Consider the following 26,240-nt stretch of genomic DNA (forward strand, 5'->3'; position numbering starts at 1 on the left):
CTAGCTAGCACTTGGGCATGACATGTTTTTAAAAATCCTTTTCCTACACTGTCATTTGGATTTTTACATGGGAGTAGTTTCTAATGAAAATGGGGAGAGGGTCCACTCAGACATCCTCAAATGGATAGATGTTAGATTGGAAAGTGGAGTGAGTCTACATCTGCTGGTCATTCCACAATGAAACACCTTAAGGGGATTAGAAGAGGAGACAATCTAGCAAGTCTGAGTAATAATTACATTTTAAATGATTGTATGTATCATTTATTATTCTTTTAGGTCAGTAGTATAATGTCAGGCGGCTTCTGTCAAAATTTAATCCGAGTTTGATTGATGAGATTAAACCACGCCCCTTTTAATCGAAGACCGGAAGTCCCACCCCACCCACCATCTGTTGTTAGTTGACCTTGATGACCTTTCAGGAAGTCCCCAACCCCACCACTGGTTGTTTTGTTGACCTTGGATGACCTTGATCCGGGCCCCTGTTGATTAATGACAGGAAGTCCCACCCCAACCACCGGTTGTTTGTTGACCTTTAGCCCTGCCATCTGTTTTCCCCAGGAAGCTGTCAAGGGCAATTTGATGGATGCCCCCCACCCTCCTTGAACCCCCACCACCCCGCCCCCCTGCTTGGCCACCTGCCTAGCCCCATCTCACTAGGGCAAGTTCAGACATGCCCAAGGGCTGCCTAGGCCCCCCTTGAACCCATCACCAACCCCCACCACTTCCCAGCCACCACCCCTCTTCCAAAGACAAGTTCAGGCATGTTGCAGCCGGTCCCAGGACAAGTTCAGGCATGTTCCTATCCATACCCAGACTGAATGGCCTGCCTAAGCCTCACCGCAGCACATGATGTCTGGCCCCTCCACTTCCTGGGCCATTTTTCGAGGACATAACACACACACACACACACACACACACACACACACACACACACACATGCTCCGTTCCTGCCAATATTGCTTTGGGTAAGAATCCTTATATCTATGTAACAATTATTTTTAAAATATCTATCTATCTAATCGATGCTATATCATTTGTATGCCACTTTTTATTTTTTACCTAAGCCCACTTACAGATCAAGCCTTTTCACAGAACAACAGCCATCTCACAGACAGGCTCTGAGTTTAAAAAAAGCCTTTCAACATCGCACACAGAAAGACAAGCAGTCTCTGCGCAGCCCCGCAGGCACACTGAAATACAAGCTGTCCGGCTCTCAGATCAGACAGCCCCCCGCGCGCTCGCGAAATGGTCAGGGCCGAAGCTCTACGCAGCCTCCGAAAAGATACGTAGCTGTAAACTGCAGCCTGTATGTCCCTGCAGCGCTGACGAGGATTGATTCAGACCCTACTGAAGCGTGCGCGATTGTCTTAACACAGATGCCAAAACCCCACCTCCCCACGCCCGCTCAGCGCTGATTCAGTCCAGGAGCGTACATGCTTTTCATCAGCTGAACGTAAGCCCCCATCCCCATGCGCTTAGCACTCAGATACACAATTCAATCCCCCGACGCATGTTTCTTAAAAAGTTAAAGGCTTTCATGATAACGTGTAAAAAACGTGATAACTAGTTCGCTATAAGTCCTTTAAACATCACACAGTTAAATAAGATGCAGCAGTTCCCTTTTAAAGCACATTGGAGACGTCTAAATGCTAAATGAATTAATATATTTATAATTTGTATTAAAATCGATCTAAAACCAACCCTTTTTCTACCCCTGTTAATCCTCCCCTCATGAAGAAAGGCGTTTAGTTTTTTCTAAAAGTTTGAATGCCTTAATCAGAGCGGATATCTCGGGCTGTGGTCTTTGGGGAATCGGTGGCACTTCCGCATCATAAACGGCCTGAGCCGCTGATGACCTTTAACCTCGGAGCAAAACAGAATGCGTCTGTTTAATCAAATCTACCAGTTACAACGGAATCTATTAATCAAATTCCGGATAACCCTTAACTTTGTGACCGGAACAAAATTTTTGCAAAGGTGAAAAGGTCTTGCGGAGATACGTACAGATGTTTAAACAAATCTATTAACCAAATTCCTGACTTTTTTAGCGTCCGCCGAAAGTGGTGCCTAGACACCGGACAAAGGCCATTATACGGATGTCCGATTAAAATGATTGGGGCACATTCCAAAACACCCAGCTTTTTGGGTCTATAAAAGTGTTCAGACTGGTCCATTACTCAGCAGGCCGTTAATACTGAAAGAGGACACGAATCTCGTCGGAAACATCAAGGATCACGGTATGGCATATTTTTGATTATTATATGCGCCAAACAAGTATGTTTTAGAAAACGGATGGATGAACCCTTATATTTTATTCTTACTATGAATAATTTCCAAGTTTATTCTCAAGTGCGTGCGTGCGTGCGCACTCGTGTAGACGCATGAGCGTATAATATAAGATGTAGCATTTATATCCATCTATCTGCGTGTACGACGATTAATGTACAAATTCATAGGACTGAAGCAAACAATATTAGCTTTTTCATACCGAAAAGGGCTTTACAATCAAGTAGTTTTGTCTCGGCGTCTGAAAATTCAAACAGAGCCTCTTCTCTGAGAATACTCAGGCATGGTTTAAAAGCGCAGGCCGGTTGTGTATCAGCGCTGGCGTAGTAAGAGGTCAGTATTCTGAACTACGTACAGAAGGGTCCCGTTTGTGAAATGCGTACTCTTTCGAATCGGGCTTACTGTAGCAGGGGAATGTCTGCACCAGGGTCCGCATGTTTTAAAAGTCTGGGATATCGAAACATTTTAACTTTATAAACTCTCATTTGTTACAACCGGTTGGAGACAGCCTCCAATGATGAACGGGATCCAGGAGCATATATCGAAGCGAATGCTTAATAGACATAAGGCAACTGTGTTTTCATTCATTTCGCTAAATGAAAAGTAATTATTTTAATACGGAATAGTAGCCCCACAAAGGCCGGGTGATTTTAGACGTGCGAGTAATATAATTAAGTTATTTTTAAAAGTAATCCCACACTGCACAAGAGACAGATTCCACGTGTGTTTTAGGATTTGCTGCGGTCAGTGATGATTTTAATTTTTCCTTAGCTCATTTCTATAACATAGGAGCCTTTTGACAAAGGAAAACTCTGTAAATACACTTGTGCATTAAAACGGAGATTTAAGAAAGCAGGTTTCTACCTTAAGACAGATTACTCACCTTAACCCAGTTTTGTACGTGCATGTAAAAGCACTCACTGTTGTTACACTAGCACAAAATTGATATTTTCTGTCTACTCAAAAAAACTAAAATTATTTCTATTAACACAGGTGATAACTGGAAAGCATTTTCACTATTTTTAATTAAAAGTTAAACAGAAAAGCTCAATTATGATTTTTGTTTTGTCATGCTAGGGTCCTAGGGTGACACTTGTGCCCTTTATACTCTCTTATGTAGACCTTAACACATATTCTTACCAAAATAGTTCATCACTTCCCAATTCCTGTAACTTCAGGTAATTAGACAGAGTGAGCTCCATAACAGGCAAGAGAAAAGTATTATAGGTCAGATACACAGAGCCATAAAACAAAAGCACTGAACGCCACACAACCTGGTATTGCTAGATGTATTTTGTTACCTGGAGAAAGAAGAAAAAAAAAAAAAAACATTTTTAGTAGTCACGTAAAATGACCAGTTGCTTTAACATGAAAATAAAACATCTTTAGAAAATAAAGCATCTAAAAGCATCTTTGTAAAGGACCGATTTTAAAACATAAGAAAAATCCTTGTTTCCAAAAGAGTTCTGCCCATTTTTCCAGCAGTTTTCTTGACTGATCTCATTTTAAATGATAATAGCCAGTATAAAGTCCGTAAAGGAACTGGGTAGGAACTGGAGACATCTGATATCTTCTAGCATATCTTTTTTTGCGAACAGAGTTTTCATAACAGTTTTAATCGAGCCCCTTAACGTTTTTTTTTTTTGAAAGTAGACCACTATTACCAATATGTCCTTTTTTAAAATTAATGATATACCATAGATGCATATTTTATTATAATTACTTAACTTTTATCAACTTTTATCTAACTCAATATTTATTTTTCTAGTATCAGAATGTAGTTCAAGTTATTTTGTTTTCGGTTCAATAGATGTATTTTTCATATTTGATTCTTTGTTTTTCACATCTTTGCCCCTTTTTGTTACTTGCCCCTAGGGGCCATCCCACAGTTTGAGAACTACGGTTGTAGGGGATTATTTGTAAAACGCTCTGTGGCACTTCAAGCTAAATTAGATTTCCTTGGTTATTCAGCCGTTCATCGGTGTTCCATTTTTGTTATAAATTGTATTTAGTCTCTCTTTATTTACTAAACATTTTATATTTTGAATAGAAAACAGTTATTTTGTTCAGGCTTTAATTTAAAACCGCATTTTCATCAACAGGCTATAATCACTTTGGTACTTAGGATGCTTTGTATAATACAAAGTTTTAGAAATTCTGTTAATGCTTGGTAATAGCCTTCCATTTTACATCAGTTATGAACCCCTGAAAATAAGAATGGTTATAGTAGGTTATAGGAGCCTGTACACTACAGGGCCGATGATTAGGCTTATACTGGACACGTTAGGCAAATCAGGATGGACATTTTTTTAGTAAATAGTTACATAATATTATATGTGTTTTACAAGGATTAAAATTTTACTAAAACTTTGTGGTTTATTCTTTCTTTTAGTTAGTCCAGGTTACATAGGACAGCTATCATTGAAAACTGCTTTTCCCTCTGTTTGTGAAAAAGCACCCTTGGTTTTGGTAGCATTCAGGGTGAAGGGAATGTAAGTTTAAACTGTGATTCCAAGAGTCAACAAGTGTCTGCAAACGTCTTGAATACGAGTCAAAGGACCAGGGTTTGTGCAGGGATCATAGTCAGGGGCAGAGTTACGCTAGACATTATTATTCCAAAATGTAACATTGACTCGCCCATATCACAAATATAAGATAGTAAAACTAAAATTTACAAATACTAAGTCACAGAGGAGATTAAAAACATAATTAAGACCGGATCAACAAGGGATCACCCCAAAATCACAGCACACTACAACAGAACCTACGTTTTCTGAGGTATATTATCAGCTAAACTGTCATCTGTTTACCAGTTCCACGGGGTTGCAAAGAGTTAGGGAAAAACGTTATTTAACATCTGCTAGTATGAGGCTGATTAACATGAGCCGGTTATTGTTAGAATCTTATCTGGAACTAAAAGTCAGGTTTGTGTTCCTCCTGATTCAGGAAGAATATTAAATATTGGAGTTTAGAATATGAACTAGACTGGTAAGGACATTTATGCCTAAATAAATAAATAAAGTTAATTATGAAATAAATAATTACATGAAAAAGTGGATTTATAAAGGAGTTATTACAATTTGAAAACTGCTGTGATGTATAAAAAACATTGATAGGTGACAAAACCAGCACGAAAAGAAACCTTTTGAAATAAATAAGCTTTTTTGACATGCGTAGTCTGGAATAGTCTGAATATGTCTTAAAGAGTTCATTTTTTAATAAAACAAAAAGGCAAATTAAAAATAATAAATAGTAAACCGAATAAAACACAGAAGTATCATTTAATGATATCAATTAGTGTTAAGTATTATCAAGCACCGGGATCTATTTATAAGGATTATTTAATTTAGTTATAAACAAAATGATTGGTTGCATTTTGCTTTGAAATTAACAATAGTTTGATACCGCTTTAAGAATTAGAATGCAAGACAAACCTATACACTTAATAACAAATATTGCGGATGCAATAGGAGTATCTCGGATCTCTGTTTTATTTTAACCTTTTGACAGGGAAGTATACCACCTATATTGAAAATGAACAGCCGACATGCTAACTAAATAGATATAATCGAAGATGTTTTAGAATATGGACCTGGGCACTAACCCATGATTCTGACCAACTAAAGGGTCTTTACTTAATTGTCGAACTTCCTGTGGGTGCTATGGATCTCGTAATGGAGAGTGCAAAAGATTCTAGAATCTTTACTCTGTAATGGTCCATATGACGGAGATCTAGCGCCTGTGTCCACAGTGTTAACCAGTCATAGGACATGATGTTCAAAATTCACCTAGGGTTTTTCAGAAGAGATAGGACAAGTGCGGTGTGTGTTCTGTATTCTCTTTTCTGTATTAACTATTCACAATGACCATACTCCCGAGACCTTAGGTTTTTTTATGCAGAAGTACATTTCACAGACCGAATAAGAGACATCCATCAAAATGTTCTTGACACAAAGGAGGCCCAATCAGGCCGGTGGGGTGGGAGTCTCTTTTCAAAGAGTCTTTGCCCCCAAGCGGCCTGGATTTGTTGGGCTATAAAAAAATTTTTCAACAACGTGTTTTTGAACGGTTAACAATCAACATCTCTCGGCTATGCTCCTGATCAGGCATGATGGTCTAGGACCAGACGGCCACCTACGATGGCCTGTTTTGACCTGAGGCTATCGTGCCCGACTCCGAGTACTCTACGACTAACAGCTAACCTCCAGACCAATCTTCTTGGCCAGACCTTCTTATGCCTTGAACTGACCAGATCTAGGATCCTGAGCCTCAGGTACCTACCCATGGTGATATGTATTGGTCGGATCGTTTCCTGGAGAACCGCAGTACCTGACATTTTGTATCTGCTAATGATGTTCCAGGGCTCCTAGCAGGAGTGAGGAGATAGCCATTCAGGCCGTGGATGACCTGGTACAGGCACCAGCCGTTTGGAACATATCACCCAAGGATGGGATTATGCAGACCTGGCCCTGAACAAACTGACGGACCCTGATTGAGACATTTCGAAAGGCTCAATAGCTGTTCAAGAGTTTGATTACAGTTCTGCCGGATATAATAACGCATAGGCACCTAAAAAGTACCGGGCAGGGATGTTTAATAGACCAACCCAGCCAGACACGCCTACGTGTCTGTTTGACACTGACCGGCTCAGCAACAGCGGCTGTCTGTTTTCCACAAACCGTGGCTCAGGAGTCTAGTCATAAAGACTCTGTGCTGCTTCAACATCTTTCTACTTTTCACCAGATTCACGCCTTTGTACAAAGTGCTGTCGATGATTGGAAAAATGAACAGTCTATTCAGGAGTTGATTGTACAAGCCTTTCATAACATGGATGCTGACTCTTACTCAAAAATACCTGAAATAGCTGAGACTTTCTCTAAACGCCATTTTATGGACCTAATAGGTCTGATGGACCTTTAAGGTTTTATGGGTATACGTCCTGGAAAATCAGATGAAGTGTCTGAACTGAATGTACCGGTGAGATCACCAGTTTTTGTCTGCTTTTAATCACGCTGTTAAGTTGTAATATGTTTTGAAGTGGTTGGTAAAACCTCTTTCAATTTTAATATTGTTTTTGAAAATGACCAATAAAGTACCATTTGATTTTTAAATTCTAACCCTAATTTCTTTCGCCAAGGATGGAGGGTCGTTGAAAAATTTTTTATAGCCCAACAAATCCAGGCGCTTGGGGGCAAAGACTCTTTGAAAAGAGACTCCCACCCCACCGGCCTGATTGGGCCTCCTTTGTGTCAAGAACATTTTGATGGATGTCTCTTATTCGGGTCTGTGAAATGTACTTCTGCATAAAAACCTAAGGTCTCGGGAGTATGGTCATTGTGAATAGTTAATACAGAAAAGAGAATACAGAACACACACCGCACTTGTCCTATCTCTTCTGAAAAACCCTAGGTGAATTTTGAACATCATGTCCTATGACTGGTTAACACTGTGGACACAGGCGCTAGATCTCCGTCATATGGACCATTACAGAGTAAAGATTCTAGAATCTTTTGCACTCTCCATTACGAGATCCATAGCACCCACAGGAAGTTCGACAATTAAGTAAAGACCCTTTAGTTGGTCAGAATCATGGGTTAGTGCCCAGGTCCATATTCTAAAACATCTTCGATTATATCTATTTCGTTAGCATGTCGGCGCTGTTCATTTTCAATATAGGTGGTATACTTCCCTGTCAAAAGGTTAAAATAAAACAGAGATCCGAGATACTCCTATTGCATCCGCAATATTTGTTATTAAGTGTATAGGTTTGTCTTGCATTCTAATTCTTAAAGCGGTATCAAACTATTGTTAATTTCAAAGCAAAATGCAACCAATCATTTTGTTTATAACTAAATTAAATAATCCTTATAAATAGATCCCGTGCTTGATAATACTTAACACTAATTGATATCATTAAATGATACTTCTGTGTTTTATTCGGGTTTACTATTTATTATTTTTAATTTGCCTTTTGTTTTTATTAAAAAATGAACTCTTTAAGACATATTCAGACTATTCCAGACTACGCATGTCAAAAAAGCTTATTTATTTCAAAAGGTTTCTTTTCGTGCTGGTTTTGTCACCTATCAATGTTTTTTATACATCACAGCAGTTTTTCAAATTGTAATAACTCCTTTATAAATCCACTTTTTCATGTAATTATTTATTTCATAATTAACTTTATTTATTTATTTAGGCATAAATGTCCTTACCAGTCTAGTTCATATTCTAAACTCCAATATTTAATATTCTTCCTGAATCAGGAGGAACACAAACCTGACTTTTAGTTCCAGATAAGATTCTAACAATAACCGCTCATGTTAATCAGCCTCATACTAGCAGATGTTAAATAACGTTTTTCCCTAACTCTTTGCAACCCGTGGAACTGGTAAACAGATGACAGTTTAGCTGATAATATACCTCAGAAAACGTAGGTTCTGTTGTAGTGTGCTGTGATTTTGGGGTGATCCCTTGTTGATCCGGTCTTAATTATGTTTTTAATCTCCTCTGTGACTTAGTATTTGTAAATTTTAGTTTTACTATCTTATATTTGTGATATGGGCGAGTCAATGTTACATTTTGGAATAATAATGTCTAGCGTAACTCTGCCCCTGACTATGATCCCTGCACAAACCCTGGTCCTTTGACTCGTATTCAAGACGTTTGCAGACACTTGTTGACTCTTGGAATCACAGTTTAAACTTACATTCCCTTCACCCTGAATGCTACCAAAACCAAGGGTGCTTTTTCACAAACAGAGGGAAAAGCAGTTTTCAATGATAGCTGTCCTATGTAACCTGGACTAACTAAAAGAAAGAATAAACCACAAAGTTTTAGTAAAATTTTAATCCTTGTAAAACACATATAATATTATGTAACTATTTACTAAAAAATGTCCATCCTGATTTGCCTAACGTGTCCAGTATAAGCCTAATCATCGGCCCTGTAGTGTACAGGCTCCTATAACCTACTATAACCATTCTTATTTTCAGGGTTCATAACTGATGTAAAATGGAAGGCTATTACCAAGCATTAACAGAATTTCTAAAACTTTGTATTATACAAAGCATCCTAAGTACCAAAGTGATTATAGCCTGTTGATGAAAATGCGGTTTTAAATTAAAGCCTGAACAAAATAACTGTTTTCTATTCAAAATATAAAATGTTTAGTAAATAAAGAGAGACTAAATACAATTTATAACAAAATGGAACACCGATGAACGGCTGAATAACCAAGGAAATCTAATTTAGCTTGAAGTGCCACAGAGCGTTTTACAAATAATCCCCTACAACCGTAGTTCTCAAACTGTGGGATGGCCCCTAGGGGCAAGTAACAAAAAGGGGCAAAGATGTGAAAAACAAAGAATCAAATATGAAAAATACATCTATTGAACCGAAAACAAAATAACTTGAACTACATTCTGATACTAGAAAAATAAATATTGAGTTAGATAAAAGTTGATAAAAGTTAAGTAATTATAATAAAATATGCATCTATGGTATATCATTAATTTTAAAAAAGGACATATTGGTAATAGTGGTCTACTTTCAAAAAAAAACGTTAAGGGCTCGATTAAAACTGTTATGAAAACTCTGTTCGCAAAAAAGATATGCTAGAAGATATCAGATGTCTCCAGTTCCTACCCAGTTCCTTTACGGACTTTATACTGGCTATTATCATTTAAAATGAGATCAGTCAAGAAAACTGCTGGAAAAGTGGGCAGAACTCTTTTGGAAACAAGGATTTTTCTTATGTTTTAAAATCGGTCCTTTACAAAGATGCTTTTAGATGCTTTATTTTCTAAAGATGTTTTATTTTCATGTTAAAGCAACTGGTCATTTTACGTGACTACTAAAAATGTTTTTTTTTCTTTTTTTTCTTCTTTCTCCAGGTAACAAAATACATCTAGCAATACCAGGTTGTGTGGCGTTCAGTGCTTTTGTTTTATGGCTCTGTGTATCTGACCTATAATACTTTTCTCTTGCCTGTTATGGAGCTCACTCTGTCTAATTACCTGAAGTTACAGGAATTGGGAAGTGATGAACTATTTTGGTAAGAATATGTGTTAAGGTCTACATAAGAGAGTATAAAGGGCACAAGTGTCACCCTAGGACCCTAGCATGACAAAACAAAAATCATAATTGAGCTTTTCTGTTTAACTTTTAATTAAAAATAGTGAAAATGCTTTCCAGTTATCACCTGTGTTAATAGAAATAATTTTAGTTTTTGAGTAGACAGAAAATATCAATTTTGTGCTAGTGTAACAACAGTGAGTGCTTTTACATGCACGTACAAAACTGGGTTAAGGTGAGTAATCTGTCTTAAGGTAGAAACCTGCTTTCTTAAATCTCCGTTTTAATGCACAAGTGTATTTACAGAGTTTTCCTTTGTCAAAAGGCTCCTATGTTATAGAAATGAGCTAAGGAAAAAATTAAAATCATCACTGACCGCAGCAAATCCTAAAACACACGTGGAATCTGTCTCTTGTGCAGTGTGGGATTACTTTTAAAAATAACTTAATTATATTACTCGCACGTCTAAAATCACCCGGCCTTTGTGGGGCTACTATTCCGTATTAAAATAATTACTTTTCATTTAGCGAAATGAATGAAAACACAGTTGCCTTATGTCTATTAAGCATTCGCTTCGATATATGCTCCTGGATCCCGTTCATCATTGGAGGCTGTCTCCAACCGGTTGTAACAAATGAGAGTTTATAAAGTTAAAATGTTTCGATATCCCAGACTTTTAAAACATGCGGACCCTGGTGCAGACATTCCCCTGCTACAGTAAGCCCGATTCGAAAGAGTACGCATTTCACAAACGGGACCCTTCTGTACGTAGTTCAGAATACTGACCTCTTACTACGCCAGCGCTGATACACAACCGGCCTGCGCTTTTAAACCATGCCTGAGTATTCTCAGAGAAGAGGCTCTGTTTGAATTTTCAGACGCCGAGACAAAACTACTTGATTGTAAAGCCCTTTTCGGTATGAAAAAGCTAATATTGTTTGCTTCAGTCCTATGAATTTGTACATTAATCGTCGTACACGCAGATAGATGGATATAAATGCTACATCTTATATTATACGCGCTCATGCGTCTACACACGAGTGCGCGCACGCACGCACTTGAGAATAAACTTGGAAATTATTCATAGTAAGAATAAAATATAAGGGTTCATCCATCCGTTTTCTAAAAACATACTTGTTTGGCGCATATAATAATCAAAAATATGCCATACCGTGATCCTTGATGTTTCCGACGAGATTCGTGTCCTCTTTCAGTATTAACGGCCTGCTGAGTAATGGACCAGTCTGAACACTTTTATAGACCCAAAAAGCTGGGTGTTTTGGAATGTGCCCCAATCATTTTAATCGGACATCCGTATAATGGCCTTTGTCCGGTGTCTAGGCACCACTTTCGGCGGACGCTAAAAAAGTCAGGAATTTGGTTAATAGATTTGTTTAAACATCTGTACGTATCTCCGCAAGACCTTTTCACCTTTGCAAAAATTTTGTTCCGGTCACAAAGTTAAGGGTTATCCGAATTTGATTAATAGATTCCGTTGTAACTGGTAGATTTGATTAAACAGACGCATTCTGTTTTGCTCCGAGGTTAAAGGTCATCAGCGGCTCAGGCCGTTTATGATGCGGAAGTGCCACCGATTCCCCAAAGACCACAGCCCGAGATATCCGCTCTGATTAAGGCATTCAAACTTTTAGAAAAAACTAAACGCCTTTCTTCATGAGGGGAGGATTAACAGGGGTAGAAAAAGGGTTGGTTTTAGATCGATTTTAATACAAATTATAAATATATTAATTCATTTAGCATTTAGACGTCTCCAATGTGCTTTAAAAGGGAACTGCTGCATCTTATTTAACTGTGTGATGTTTAAAGGACTTATAGCGAACTAGTTATCACGTTTTTTACACGTTATCATGAAAGCCTTTAACTTTTTAAGAAACATGCGTCGGGGGATTGAATTGTGTATCTGAGTGCTAAGCGCATGGGGATGGGGGCTTACGTTCAGCTGATGAAAAGCATGTACGCTCCTGGACTGAATCAGCGCTGAGCGGGCGTGGGAGGTGGGGTTTTGGCATCTGTGTTAAGACAATCGCGCACGCTTCAGTAGGGTCTGAATCAATCCTCGTCAGCGCTGCAGGGACATACAGGCTGCAGTTTACAGCTACGTATCTTTTCGGAGGCTGCGTAGAGCTTCGGCCCTGACCATTTCGCGAGCGCGGGGGCTGTCTGATCTGAGAGCCGGACAGCTTGTATTTCAGTGTGCCTGCGGGGGCTGCGCAGAGACTGCTTGTCTTTCTGTGTGCGATGTTGAAAGGCTTTTTAAACTCAGAGCCTGTCTGTGAGATGGCTGTTGTTCTGTGAAAAGGCTTGATCTGTAAGTGGGCTTAGGTAAAAAATAAAAAGTGGCATACAAATGATATAGCATCGATTAGATAGATAGATATTTTAAAAATAATTGTTACATAGATATAAGGATTCTTACCCAAAGCAATATTGGCAGGAACGGAGCATGTGTGTGTGTGTGTGTGTGTGTGTGTGTGTGTGTGTGTGTGTGTGTGTGTGTGTTATGTCCTCGAAAAATGGCCCAGGAAGTGGAGGGGCCAGACATCATGTGCTGCGGTGAGGCTTAGGCAGGCCATTCAGTCTGGGTATGGATAGGAACATGCCTGAACTTGTCCTGGGACCGGCTGCAACATGCCTGAACTTGTCTTTGGAAGAGGGGTGGTGGCTGGGAAGTGGTGGGGTTGGTGATGGGTTCAAGGGGGGCCTAGGCAGCCCTTGGGCATGTCTGAACTTGCCCTAGTGAGATGGGGCTAGGCAGGTGGCCAAGCAGGGGGGCGGGGTGGGGGTTTCAAGGAGGGTGGGGGCATCCATCAAATTGCCCTTGACAGCTTCCTGGGGAAAACAGATGGCAGGGCTAAAGGTCAACAAACAACCGGTGGTTGGGGGTGGGGACTTCCTGTCATTAATCAACAGGGGCCCGGATCAAGGTCATCCAAGGTCAACAAAACAACCGGTGGTGGGGAGGGACTTCCTGAAAGGTCATCAAAGGTCAACTAACAACAGATGGTGGGTGGGGTGGGACTTCCGGTCTTCGATTAAAAGGGGGCGTGGTTTAATCTCATCAATCAAACTCGGATTAAATTTTGACAGAAGCCGCCTGACATTATACTACTTAGGTCTAAATACTTTTTTTATTTTAAAACTTCATCTCTCAAAAACTGAATGTGATTTAGCCATTCTGTTTTGTTGGATTCAGCACCCTCAGATCTATAAAAAAACACTTACAATTTTTTTCAGGAGTGAAAATAATTTATTTTTTATTTTTGCTTTGCGGAATAGTGCATTTTGGTTCTGCTTTAATTTTCATCTTTGTATGAGATTTAATCACAAGCCAGTCTATTATGATGATGGTCATTGATGATGGTTCTACTTCATTTTCTTTTCAACATTCAAATTTTTAGATTATTTTTGAAAAAATATATTTGAAACATTAATAAAGTAACATGCTTAATAATCCCTTACTTTTAAAGTCCCTTTCTTTCAAAGATCCCAGGGTATGGTATGAAAAGACCTTTCACTTAATATTTCAGAAAAGGAGTGGAATGCAGCCATGCATAGAATACACTCTAGCTTTATAAGTGTAAAGCATTCAATTATCCATCCATCCATTTTCTAACCCGCTGAATCCGAATAGGGTCACGGGGGTCTGCTGGAGCCAATCCCAGCCAACACAGGGCACAAGGCAGGAACCAATCCTGGGCAGGGTGCCAACCCTCCGCAGAAGCATTCAATTATTCAACTTAAAATCTTTTATCAAGTGTATTTATCTTGTTTAAAATTGCCTAGAATGTTTCCAGGGTCGGATCCAACCTGCGAACATTGCAATCGAGCTCCTGCCTCATTGGGCCACATGTTTTGGGCCTGCACCAAATTAACATCATTCTGGAGCAAAATCTTTACATGGCTATCAGACAGCCTGGGTGTCACAATCCCTCCTAACTCATTAACAGCTGTGATTGGTGGACTCCCAGATAGGCTTGAAGTGGAGAAGAACAAACAAACTGTAATTGCCTTTACTTCACTACTGGCACGTAGACTTATCTTGCTCAATTAGAGGAATCCCACTCCTTCTCTTTTACGTCAGTGGGTAACTGATGTTTTATATTATTTGAAATTGGAAAAAATCAAATCCTCACTTAGATGACATGTTAACAACTTACTCTTCCTTCCTTGCTGCTTTTAAATATCTGCTCTGGTCGTTGGCTCTCCTCTCTTTCTCTTGGGTCGGGATTGAATTTGGTTTGATATATTTGACTCAATTATATGAAATGTTATTTGCTTCAAATTAAAATTAATACAAATACATAAAAAATGTAATACTTAATACTTGGAAATGAATGTTTAGAGAATTAAAGATGAAATAAGGACTCATTTGATTACTTAATTAGTAAATGCATACTAATTTATTCTTATCTAATATTTTTGGTATGTAATTTTTAAAATATTCTTTTGAATTATTTCTAATTTGTTTTTCTTTTCTTTTTTGTCATCTTATGAAGCACTTTGTGGTACATCCTTTGTATGAAATTTTGCTATAGAAGTAACCATTGTTATACAAGTTTATCTCACTGTCAGTTCTTGGTGCCATTGGTATTGGTGTTATAAGTTGCTGAAGACACATTTGTTGTCTTTTTTTTTTTTTGCTGTAATGCTAATGATGTTTTAAGGATGTAGAATTAAAAATGGTCCTGAAACGTTCTTAAATAAATTCTCTCTTTGTTTTTGATCATTTTTAAATAATATTTCATGTTGTGTAGTTCCTGGACCTTGCGACCCTGAAGACCTTATTGATGGCATCATCTTTGCCGCCAACTACCTTGGTTCAACGCAGCTGCTGTCAGACAAAACTCCTTCCAAGAATGTTCGAATGATGCAGGCTCAGGAAGCCGTCAGCAGAATCAAGGTGATAAAACATTTTGGCTGTCTTCAGCTCCAGCTTTAGTTTTATTTCCATGCGGTGACTGAATGAGGCTTTGACGTGATGAACAGAATGAGGGATCTAGGCAAACCGCTTTCTAATCCACAGATTCATTTTTACAAAAGCTGTCTGCTAAATCAAAAAGTGGACGATTGAAGAGTGTGTTGTGTTTCGGTTGTTTCCTATTATTGAAACCGCATGTGCATTTTCCCTTAAATCTAAACTATACGTTACGAGTTCAATTCTCTTAAATGGTATGTCAAAACAATTTATCCTGTAACATGAAACGTTCACAGGGTTATTTTCATTTTTTATAGTTTTTCCTTCCCCCCAGTTGAATCTTTTTCCCAACTGTACTTCCAGCTTCAAGACTCCATCGTGCTTTGGCCATAGGGAAGCTTAACCCCCCTTACTGGGCCCACTGCCATCCAGGCTCCAGTATCTTGTCCAGAGCCAGAATTTACTGAACACAATCACCAAGCTCTGACGCCTGCCGAGTCTGCGCCCCAAACCCTCAATGCCTGATATTGTTGAGTTTCTGGTGCTTCTGGAACAACATGGGGCTTATCATTCTAGGACACCGGAAAGCCAGTCTGTGACATCATAACGCAGAGAATCTTTTTTTAATAATTTTTTTTTTAATAATATGAGGTGAGACACAAAAATAACCGGATTGGTAAAAAAAAATATTTATTGATGAATTACAGCATTCTAAACATTGTCACCTTCTGTATACTCCCCTCCCGGTCTCTACACTGCTCCATACGTATCTTCCATTGATTGAAACAGTGCTGGAAGTCTTCTTGCTTGAGGCTCTTCAACAGGCTTGCCATTTTTGTCTTTACTTCATCCACTGAAGAAAAATGTGTTCTTTTCAGGTCACTTTTGATTTTTGGGAACAAGTAAAAAAAATCACAGGGAGCTAAACAGGGTGAATAATGAGGATGATCGAGGACAGGAATGTTTTTGTCGGTCAAGAATTGCTTTACGGAAAAAGAGAAAATTCACAAGAAATTTGATGTTGATTCGATGTTCGATTTTTTCACCTGACATTATCGTGTCAACTCGTGTAGCCATTGTCGTGCAAATACTGACTGGGCTCTTCACAGGATATACCAAGCCGGTCGGCGGTCTGAGAGGGCGTGTAGGAGGGGATATAGTTCTATGATTCACGTTCGGCCGACCTCCAGATGGTTTTCCAGGAAAACCCCAAGCCCAGTCCGGTTATTTTTGTGTCCTACCTCGTACAGTGACTTTTTTCTTCCAAGCTCAGAGGATGTTTCATGTAGAAGAAGTACATATTTCTTATCCTCTGAGTTCCAGATTTTACAGTCTCTTTCATACCCTTCTTACATGATGTCAGAGGCTAAATGTAAAGTTGAAGGTGAACGAGTGTCCCTGGAGAACAAGGTTTATGCAGTTTGAGGAGCAACAGAAACCTGGCTGTATCTGATGCATTTCAACAAGGAGTGACAAAGTCTGCCTCTCCCAGTCAGGGAGTGTGTGCTACCCCCAGTAATTAGACAGGAGAGTGTCGATCAGTTCTCTGCTTTGAATAGGCAGCCTAACCCCAGATTGTCACCACTGGCTGCCACCTGACAGCTAGGAGGTCATTTACATTTACATTTACGCCTTTATCTAAAGGGACTTACAACTTCAATTGGTTACATTTCTTTCCTCTTGCCAGATGGAGCACAGGCAGGTGAAGTGACTTGCTCAGGGCCACACAGTGTCAGTGGCGGGACTTGAACCCACAACCTCAGAGTTTGAAGTTGAAGGCCTTAACCAGTATGCCATACTGTCTGCCCAGCCACCCTTTGCCAGCCCTACTTGGCCACACTCACTTCCTTTCTGATTGTTGTCCTTATGGGACAGCAAGTGGACATACAGGCCTACCGGCCGCTAGTGACACCAGGGTGCCATGAGCAGGACCTCTCCTGCTGTTAGTATAGTTGTCAGTCTTCTCTTCAAATGCTATTTTCATGCCATTCTCTCGCTTCACTTGAATATTGGGACGATTTTGAGGAGCCCAACAAAGGTCATCAGTCCCACTAACCTAATTTTTCCAGAAAGTGGCTTTTGAAGGAAGGTTTCAAACACACTGCTGTCTGCCACACTAACTGGTAGCGTATGTGTCAAGAAAAACCTTTGCAGCTGCCCACTGCAGCGCGTGTTGCCAATGTCAATAAAGTGATCAGAAATCCTCATCTGCTTGTTTGGGCATTTAGAAAGCATTAAGATCTTCAAAAAGTTGTCATTTAATTCTTGGCAGCTTAAGCCTTCCAGTTAGTGGTTCACTTTGTGTCCTACCCACTAAATGAATTTATTTTTTAACTTGCCTGCTGCTGTTCAGCCTCCATTGCTCCTAGGCAGCCTTTGAAATTCTGACATCTGAAAACCAAAGACGGCCGTCATTGTATTTGGAAACAAAGGAACGCGCTCAGAGCATTTTGTGTATTTGAAAATATCTCAAAGAGCTGCGCCGTCTCCCATTTTTAGGATTATACATAACTGACAAACAAAACGCAATCCGGTTATTTCACTAGCCATGGGGCTTCTGTTTAGCATCGTCCCTGCAGTGTGGGCTGGAGACTGGAATTGTTTGGATTTTTCACCCAAAACGATGTGGTGGGAGGCAAGTTAATGTGTGCGTGTTGATAATTACCATTTAGATGAACTCCTCCGATGGGAAAAGAACGTAAATCATCTTGAAAATCGAGCTCTTCATCTTTCATTTTTCTTCTCTCCTTGGTACAGTGCATTGCTATTTAGGAAGGGTCTTCAATGCAAATGGCCACCTGAGTGAACTGCTGCTGAGGCAGAGTAGGCTAAAGTTTGTAAGCCGAGTCTTGTGGAGCTGGCAGTCTGCTCAACTTACAGCACCATGGCAGAGAAAGAGTAGGATGAAGCAGCCTGATGAAGGAGCGATGACGTACGTGCACAAGCTACACAGTAAATACATATTGCAGACACATTTACAGAACGGAATATGCACTAAATAGCTAACATCCATTTTTACTATGCTGTGGCTTTTATGTAAAGTGTAGAGAAAGAAGCTGCTTTGCAAAGAGAACTCATAAAATTTAGCAGTACACGGGAGTCAACTGTTGCATTGCATTGGGATCTTCTTTATCTGTGGACCAGTCAATGATGATTAAGAGCTAACATTGATGTAAACATTTAATTTAGACACCCTTATGACACCTCTTATCGGATGTGCTGTTTCTTTAATGTACATTTTATAATTAATGGTTAAAAAACAACTAGTGCAGTTTTATAAAGTTAAGTGTTGTTTTGACCTAAGATAAATGCAACATCTCCCCCTGCTGGACTGAATGTGGTACTTGCCACATTTCTTGTTTGCCGAGCTCTGCATTTTCTGTGTTTGTGGATGGGCAAGTCATCTTTTTATTGTTTTTCAAATGAATCTAGCCTTGGGGATGCACAGAACCTCATAAATATATAATTTGCTTTCAAAATGCAAACACGCTTTGAATACTATGACATGTATTTCAATGATTGTTGCCGATTTCTTGTCGTTTCAAACCAAAGAAAACTGCAGAGTTTCTTACCACCTTCCAGTCAGGTAGTTTGTGCCTCCTGAAAGCCCATGCATGGCTTCTTCTTTTTCTTCTTCTCTTCGTAGACTTTTATGTGTTAGCAGGCTGTCTTGTTTTTTTGCTTCTTTTCTCTCCTATTCAGACTCACAGCCAACGGGGTGCTGAAGCTGGATCCTGTCACATCCTTGTCAAGCCTAAGGCTATGGCAGCGCGTCCTTCTGTGCCCCCACCTGGTGTGACATAGATTGCTTTGTCTGGCTCTCGTCTAACCATTCTCCTGTCTCTGTTTATTCCATGCTATGCAGATGGCGCAGAAATTAGCCAAAAGCAGGAAGAAGGTGCAGTACAAACCTTATCAGCTTTGTGTTTGGGTTCCTTTTCTTTTGCTACATAGTGCTTCTGTGTATCTTCTGAGCTCCCGCGGGCTGCATATATTCTGAATCCAGCAAATACGTTTTTTTCCACTGCATCAGCTAAATATAAAAAAAAAAATTGCTATCAAGTAATATGATAAAGTAGACCTACTCCAGTACGATAATAATATCAAGACACCAAAAAAATCCCACCTGATCATGGCCATGGTGTCTTGAAAGGCTGTCATTAACGGGTCCGCAAATCCTCTGTTGGTCTCAAGTCACAATAAAAGACTTTCCAAGATCTGCTGTCCCAGCCTTCGATGGATGATAAGAGCACATGGTTTCTGTTCACTAGGAGTGTGCCCACTACCCTCATGCAGACCCTGTGGCTGTCCTGCTCATTCGGCACTCTTTGTGAAGAGGGCTTTATGTGACCTGAGCCCAGCAGTTCATTTTACAATTCATAAGATGGACCCAAAGAAAATCAGAAAGCATTACATTCCAATTAAAATAACAGTACGGACCTAAGGCATATATATATACAGTAGTTATCGTAAAAGAAACATCATAGTTATTATCACCTGTCTTCAGAAATGTTTCATCTGTTTGATTACAACAGGATGAAAAGGGCTCTGAAAAAGCTGGATGCAGAAATGCAGTTTTCGTTTTGTGTCGTATCATTTGGACAGTTGTTTTTGTTTTTCTGAAAGTAATAATGTTTTCACACTAACTTTTTGCACCGTGTCTTTTGAGCTTTTAGTTAAAGCAAACTGACTCAAAGACGATGGTGGTATGCATGCTATGCACGTGTCACATGAGATTAGATAAAGACAAAATGCCAGTCTTTAGGTTCCTTCTTCAGCAAAGGTCTTGTGATGTTGTGGGTTGTCATTTTTAGATGATTATTCATTTAATAAAGCATGTAAAACATCTTCATCAATTTGCAAAGGAAAGTCAAACTGTATCTGCATTTTCTTGTTTTTCTGTAATGCTGCCGAATTACAGCTGATATCCCACGCGGTTCAGAGGTCACCGCTGAGTTGTCCACTTCTAATTATCTTCCTGTTTAAAAAAGATCGCTGCTATTGGAAATAGGAAGAGATTTGAGTTAATGATAAATTCATTTCCAGTCATTGGCCACTACATTACATTTTAACTGCAAAACTAAAAAAGTGACCTCACATTAACGTACCCTTTTAAAAGGGTGACCTTTCACCTCACTGCCTTTGCAGCAGGTCTCCCATCCCTCTGCCTGCAGTACGTTTCATAGGCACTGTGTACACATTCACCTGCTAAACACGGCTCTTTTCAGCATAAAATGTTGAAGGAGACCCTCATGGGCGTACTCTCCAATACTCCACATGGGTCTTACCAGAGAGAGGAGCGTTCACTTTATAGATTTATTGATGGTGGTAACTACCAACAAACTGATTTCTAATGGCTTCTGCTGCACTCATCCTAAGTTGGATGTAGGGTGGGGGACTTGACGTGGATGAGTACGAAACCAAAAGGCATAACATACATTACTAATCCATACATGTAGGCCGGTGGTCTGCGGAGTCACTCCTGGGTGTCCTTAGTGGCTGCAGGTCTTTGTTCCATCCCAATTTCTGAAGAAGTCAGTTTTGCTGTTGAAGCACTTACAAGAGTCGCAACTGAAGCCGCAGAGAAAGCCGCTGGGTAGGTTTGGATCTGTGGGTGAATGCTGCTGGGGCACAAGCGGGTGTCTGATTAACCCTGGCAGGGTCGCCTTGGAGAGAGTGTCTGGTGTGGTGTCAAGCCCTGAAACACCCGATGACCCCCGGTTACATCACTTATGATGGCCGTGTTTATCTATCTTAACTGCTCAAGCGACATTTGAATGCTTCATTGTAGCTGTCTCGCTTGTCTCCCCCATGTTTATTTTAGCCTTAAACTGGTGCATTCCCTGTTTGTGACTGTTCCTTATTAGCAATAAGATACAAATGGCAAACGGACCAGCACTTCTCCATCTAACTTGTTTCTATTGATACCTTTGCGTGTTCATTCTGAACTCTCTGGTTTAATAAAATATTTGGAAGGAAACTGAAAAGGTAAAAGTGAAGGACTGAGAGTTACACATCAGCTTCAAGCTACAAATCATTTGATTGATTTCCTTGGAAATGAAAAAATCTACAATATAAAAATGACCTGACATGGCAGAATGAGAACACTAACTGGCCATAAAATGGAGTAGAACGTGTTACTGGCAAGGAGTGGCTTCTAATTTAGCATTTATACTTGAACAAGTACCTGCAGCCGCCGTAATCTTCCAGGACTGACTGTCTTTGCAGGCCTCTGAAATAGGCCATCACTACATAAAGTATGAATATAAATTTTACAGTCATAAGGTGATCATTCAGTGCAGGCTGTCCTTCATTTCATCCAAGTGCTTCTTTTTGAAAAACAGAGCTTTAGGTAAGGAAAGAGTGGGATGTATTAGGTATTTCTGTTTAAATTATAAGCGAGATACAAAAAAGTGGTCACACAGGCAAATTCTCTTTCGTCGAAAGGATGTCTTCAATAAAACAAACAGGAAAAAACGAATCAAGAGTCCTTTAACAGACAGGGGATCAAAAACAGTTTTAATAACTCGACAAGGTAAGATTTTTGTGCTTGTAATTCAAAGTCTTTGAAGAAAAAACAGAACCAACACAAGACAATTTGTGATCTGCCCACCATGACAACCCATACCATGTCATTCATACATGCACTGTTATATATAATAACTGCGGTGGGCTGGCACCCTACCCGGGGTTTATTTCCTGCCTTGTGCCCTGTGTTGGCTGAGATTGGCTCCAGCAGACCCCCGTGACCCTGTAGTTAGGATATAGCAAGCTGGATAATGGATGGTGTTATATATAATAAGGGGTCTGAAAATGGTCATTTACACCTTTTTCCACTCCACTAATTGTGTTTGGATACAATTAACAAAGCATAGAAAAAGCGAATTAAAAAGAAAATCAGTGTAGACGAGCATTTAACATTATGGCACAAAAATCTCAGTTTGTTATAAATTTAAGGTCTACAACTTTTCTGAATGCAAAACAAAAGCGGTTTCCAGTGCTAATGCATGTATTAAGATATGGTGGGTGTTGCTGCAGCCCCCTTTTCATTTCTTTCCATTATCGCCTCGCGCATTTGGGGCAGCAGAAGTGCACTGTGGATCAGCCTGGCACTGTCTGACTTTAGACTATGGGGGGCAGTTTGTGTACCCAGTGAAGTTTCACTTAAGCATGAGTCCATGCGCTTCACCTCATCTTCTCTTCCACATTGCACTACAATAATCATCTTACCCCACTGTTCATGGACTATGTGGGAAGAAAAGCAGAGTTTTGTGTTTGTGAGAGAAGTGTAATTGGAGCAATAATTAACACGACAAGATTCAGAACACTACTTAAATAATACAATTCTTAATATTCTCAGACCCACCTAATGCACATCAGGTAGTAAAATTCATATTATTCGCAGTTTTAAGAAATCTTCTGACACATACAGAGTCGACATCTTGTGGGAAGATTTTGTGGAATTTACTTATTCAACAGACTGATCCCCCCTCCCTAAATTCAAGTCACAGAAATGAGACACTCCTGCACTGCATTTAAAATACATATACAGTACCTGGTCATCGAAAAGAATTGCGGCCTTTCAGTTTTATTATTATTAGCAGTAATGGTAGTCACAGGTACAGAGTACACTGAAATGATTACTTGCATGCGCTAATCAACTTGTCGCCACTCTCTGGCCCCCCGATTAGTGAGTATAAACGCCTTACCTTTGTGACCTGAAAAATCTCAGAAGGCATTTGTTAATAACAGAGAAATAGAATTAAGCGTGAAGTGGAGATTGTCTCGATGAGGGGTTACGTCATCAATGAGATTATTAAAAGTTAAAATGACTCACTGATTATACAAATGGTGTGAATAAGGACCTGCTACCACGGGGGGCCTAGGACTGAACTTGAAAGCCCCTGCAGTAGGGTAGGGCAGGGTACTGTAGAGTCCGAGTTGATATTCAGCAGTTTTTAAACTATAATGTAAGGTCATTGGATTTTTGACAAAGTCAATAAAATTGAATGCCATTACTTGCATATAAACTGTTTTATAAGAAGTTATGCTTTTACTCACCTAGTGTTTATAATTTCTTTTACCTCTCATGCTGAAAGCATTGGCATCTCTCAAAGTACTTCCTGTAAGCACCAAAGATAAATTAATTTTTTGTAACATCTATATTGTAACTTTTAAGTAAATCCTCTTGAAAAGAACCCAGTTGTAAGTCTCTTGTGATGAGTGGGACAAACAAATCACCAACAGGCACGAAGTATACCTTCACATTTATAAAAAAAAGAAACGTTTTTCAAATCATTTACATATAAAGTAAAGATTTAAAAAATTACTGATACATTTTGACTTGCCCTCAAAGTTGTAAAATTGTAAAGTTTTCTGAAGTAAAATGTGAATTACACAGAAGGGACCTAAAATGCCTTTAGTCTTTGTTTGGTGTCGCTCTTGCTAACCTTTGCTCTCAAAGTCTAACATGAAAATGTGTGTTCTCAGCTTTGGCCTTTTCTGAGTCATCTCAATGAAGACGCTTGTGTTTGCAGGCTCCTGAAGGTGAATCGCAGCCCATGACAGAAGTGGACCTTTTCATTTCAACTCAGAGAATCAAAGTTCTCAATGCAGATTCCCAGGTACGGCGGCATTGTGCTCTACACGCCCGGTGATGACAGTCACGCTAGTCTTGCTTTTCAAAGATAAGAAACGCTGACACACCACCCAGAGGTAGTTGTGGTTTTCCAACTGAGTAGCTACTATAATTTCTTTTCAAGTCATATTTATTTGGATGCCAAGTTGAACTTACTTTTATTTTGCACTAAAAACAATGCATTGATGATTTAAGGATTTTCCCAGCAGGCCACAGTACAAGGAGATGATGAGCTTAGACGCTTCTGCAGCGTCAGCCCCTTCATTATTTAAGTATGTAAGCCTTTAGCAAAGCTCAAGTGAGTCGCTAAAATGTGTCTGACATCATTAATGATAATGTATTATTTAAATAAATCATAATCAGTATTTTCATTCTCCATTTGAGTTGAGCGTTGCAGAGGGAGTTATGTTGAAAGCAACCTTGGTAAGTCAAGTAGAAGCATTATGAAAATGTTTTATGGGCATAAATGAAAGTCAATGTAGTGTATTAGCAACGTACAACAGAAAAGACACAGTAGAAGAGCACAGCATGTGGGGTGTGCTAACGTAAAGCAGCGCGGCAGAACAACGGGCATAGCTGGCTCAGGATTCGCATCAGTGCTGTGAGTTTTGTTACACCGCAGTCTGCACTAATGGGCTGTCTCTGTTAGCGGAGAGTGTTTATTTCCATTTTGTTGATTTGTTGATATGAAAGCCAGTCTAGGAGGGAAGATCGTACTGTAATAATCTAAAACAGGGAAGTCAAAAAACTATAGAAACACATTGTGCAAGCAGACCTTTTAAATTATTTAATGTTATTAAACTAAAAGATTAAAACAAAATTTCAATCAAATATACAAAAAGCAAATTTTAAAAACAAAACCCATATATGACAATTACAAATGTCAAAAACAAATAAAAAAAAAAGTCAAAACTAACAAATCCAAATGATTTAGTGGTCAGATCTTCACAAAACTCACAAATGGAGGGAGAACACAAACAGGACAATGCCATAGCACTGGAGCCGAGGCGGCAGGTGTCCTTTACCTGGGACTCTCAACTAACCACAGCACTTGAGAGGCCAGTCGGTCTTCATTAGGTCAGGTAGAGGCTGAGCGGGATTACCGAAATGAGGCCAAATGTGAACAGAACGGCAATAAGGGAGTGAGGAGAAAAAGAAAGAGAAATTCTGAGCGTTCTGAAATGTGTGGCTAGGAGGATGTGCAGGGTTTCTCATCAGAAACTTCATTACGTTGTCTGGTCGTTGTTTTTAATCCGCCTCTGACTTACTTTATGGCAACAATTGGACCTGGGAAAGCAAGAATAGAGCAGGGGGTGTCTTTTTCAATGCATTTTTTGACCAGAAAGTTTGTTTCTGTTAACAGTGCTTGCTACGCACATTGTTTTACTGGAAGCAGTTTGTTTTTTTGTTTTTTCTTTTATAGGAAGTTGCACTTAATATTGCATGAAATTACAATTAATCTGTCTGCCCCACTCAGTTTAGCTTTTCATCAGAAGTAATGCATGTGCATGAAGTATAAGTTCTGTCAATAATGGCCAATTCTACTTACTTAATTAAAAAACTCACCCCAGGTGTCGCAAAATTATTATTATTTTATGTTTGGCTGTTATCTTTGGCCAAGGTGACTTATAAGAGCAACATGCAACTGAACAGTTTCCAGGTATTTTTAACAGTCTGGAGCAATTCTGTAAAGGGAACTGAACTGGCAGTCTTGTGGTTTACGGTTGAGTGATTTAGCTGCTACGCCATACTGTGTAGCTGATCTCGAGAGGTGACCTCACTATTAGTTACTATAAGCAACAAGCCAATGTGTAGGTCATGGCAAAGACAGCAAGACGGTGCCCGTTTTAGACTGGGCTGGGGATGTTCCATTAGTCAATTTGTCAAAAAGTGGCTGAAGTTATTTCTATGATTCCTTACAGCCAAAGCTTTAAAGTCTTACACATGAACAGCAAGTTAACAGAACATCGCATCAGGTTACCAAAGATCATCAGTTTTTGATAGGATTTATTATTTCATACATTTTAACAGCTGTCTTAACATCCACTGATAGCCTCTTGTTGATAGTTAATTAAACCCGTTATTTAATTCCATGGCTTATCGATGCTCTCAATCTGCCACAGCAGACTTTTCCAAAACTATTGATTTTCTATTTTCAAAGAGCACCGTCAAAGTATGTTGTGGATCTGAGCAGATAAACATTACTGAGACTGTCACCTTTCACTTCTTTCAGATATTGTACAGTATGATGGAAAATTAAGAGGTCTGAGTCTTAAATAAGATGTTAATTAAAATTAAGGCAAAAGA

General features: G+C 39.4%; 1 protein-coding gene across 9 annotated transcripts in view; it reads left to right on the top strand.

Annotated features, from left to right (window-relative positions):
• apba1a (amyloid beta (A4) precursor protein-binding, family A, member 1a) overlaps positions 1–26,240 on the top strand; it is a 388,552-nt gene that overhangs the window by 336,294 nt on the left and 26,018 nt on the right. For 8 of the 9 annotated variants that reach the window (XM_039750743.1, XM_039750749.1, XM_039750742.1 and 5 more), the window contains 3 exons: positions 15,135–15,280; positions 19,161–19,193; positions 23,833–23,919. In XM_039750743.1, the coding sequence (XP_039606677.1) occupies positions 15,135–15,280; positions 19,161–19,193; positions 23,833–23,919 (266 nt within the window). The remainder of the gene's footprint in view (positions 1–15,134; positions 15,281–19,160; positions 19,194–23,832; positions 23,920–26,240) is intronic. The other variant, XM_039750752.1, reaches the window with a different exon arrangement.

This window comes from Polypterus senegalus, chromosome 4 (assembly GCF_016835505.1).
Source record: "Polypterus senegalus isolate Bchr_013 chromosome 4, ASM1683550v1, whole genome shotgun sequence".
In the NCBI taxonomy this organism is placed as follows: domain Eukaryota; kingdom Metazoa; phylum Chordata; class Cladistia; order Polypteriformes; family Polypteridae; genus Polypterus; species Polypterus senegalus.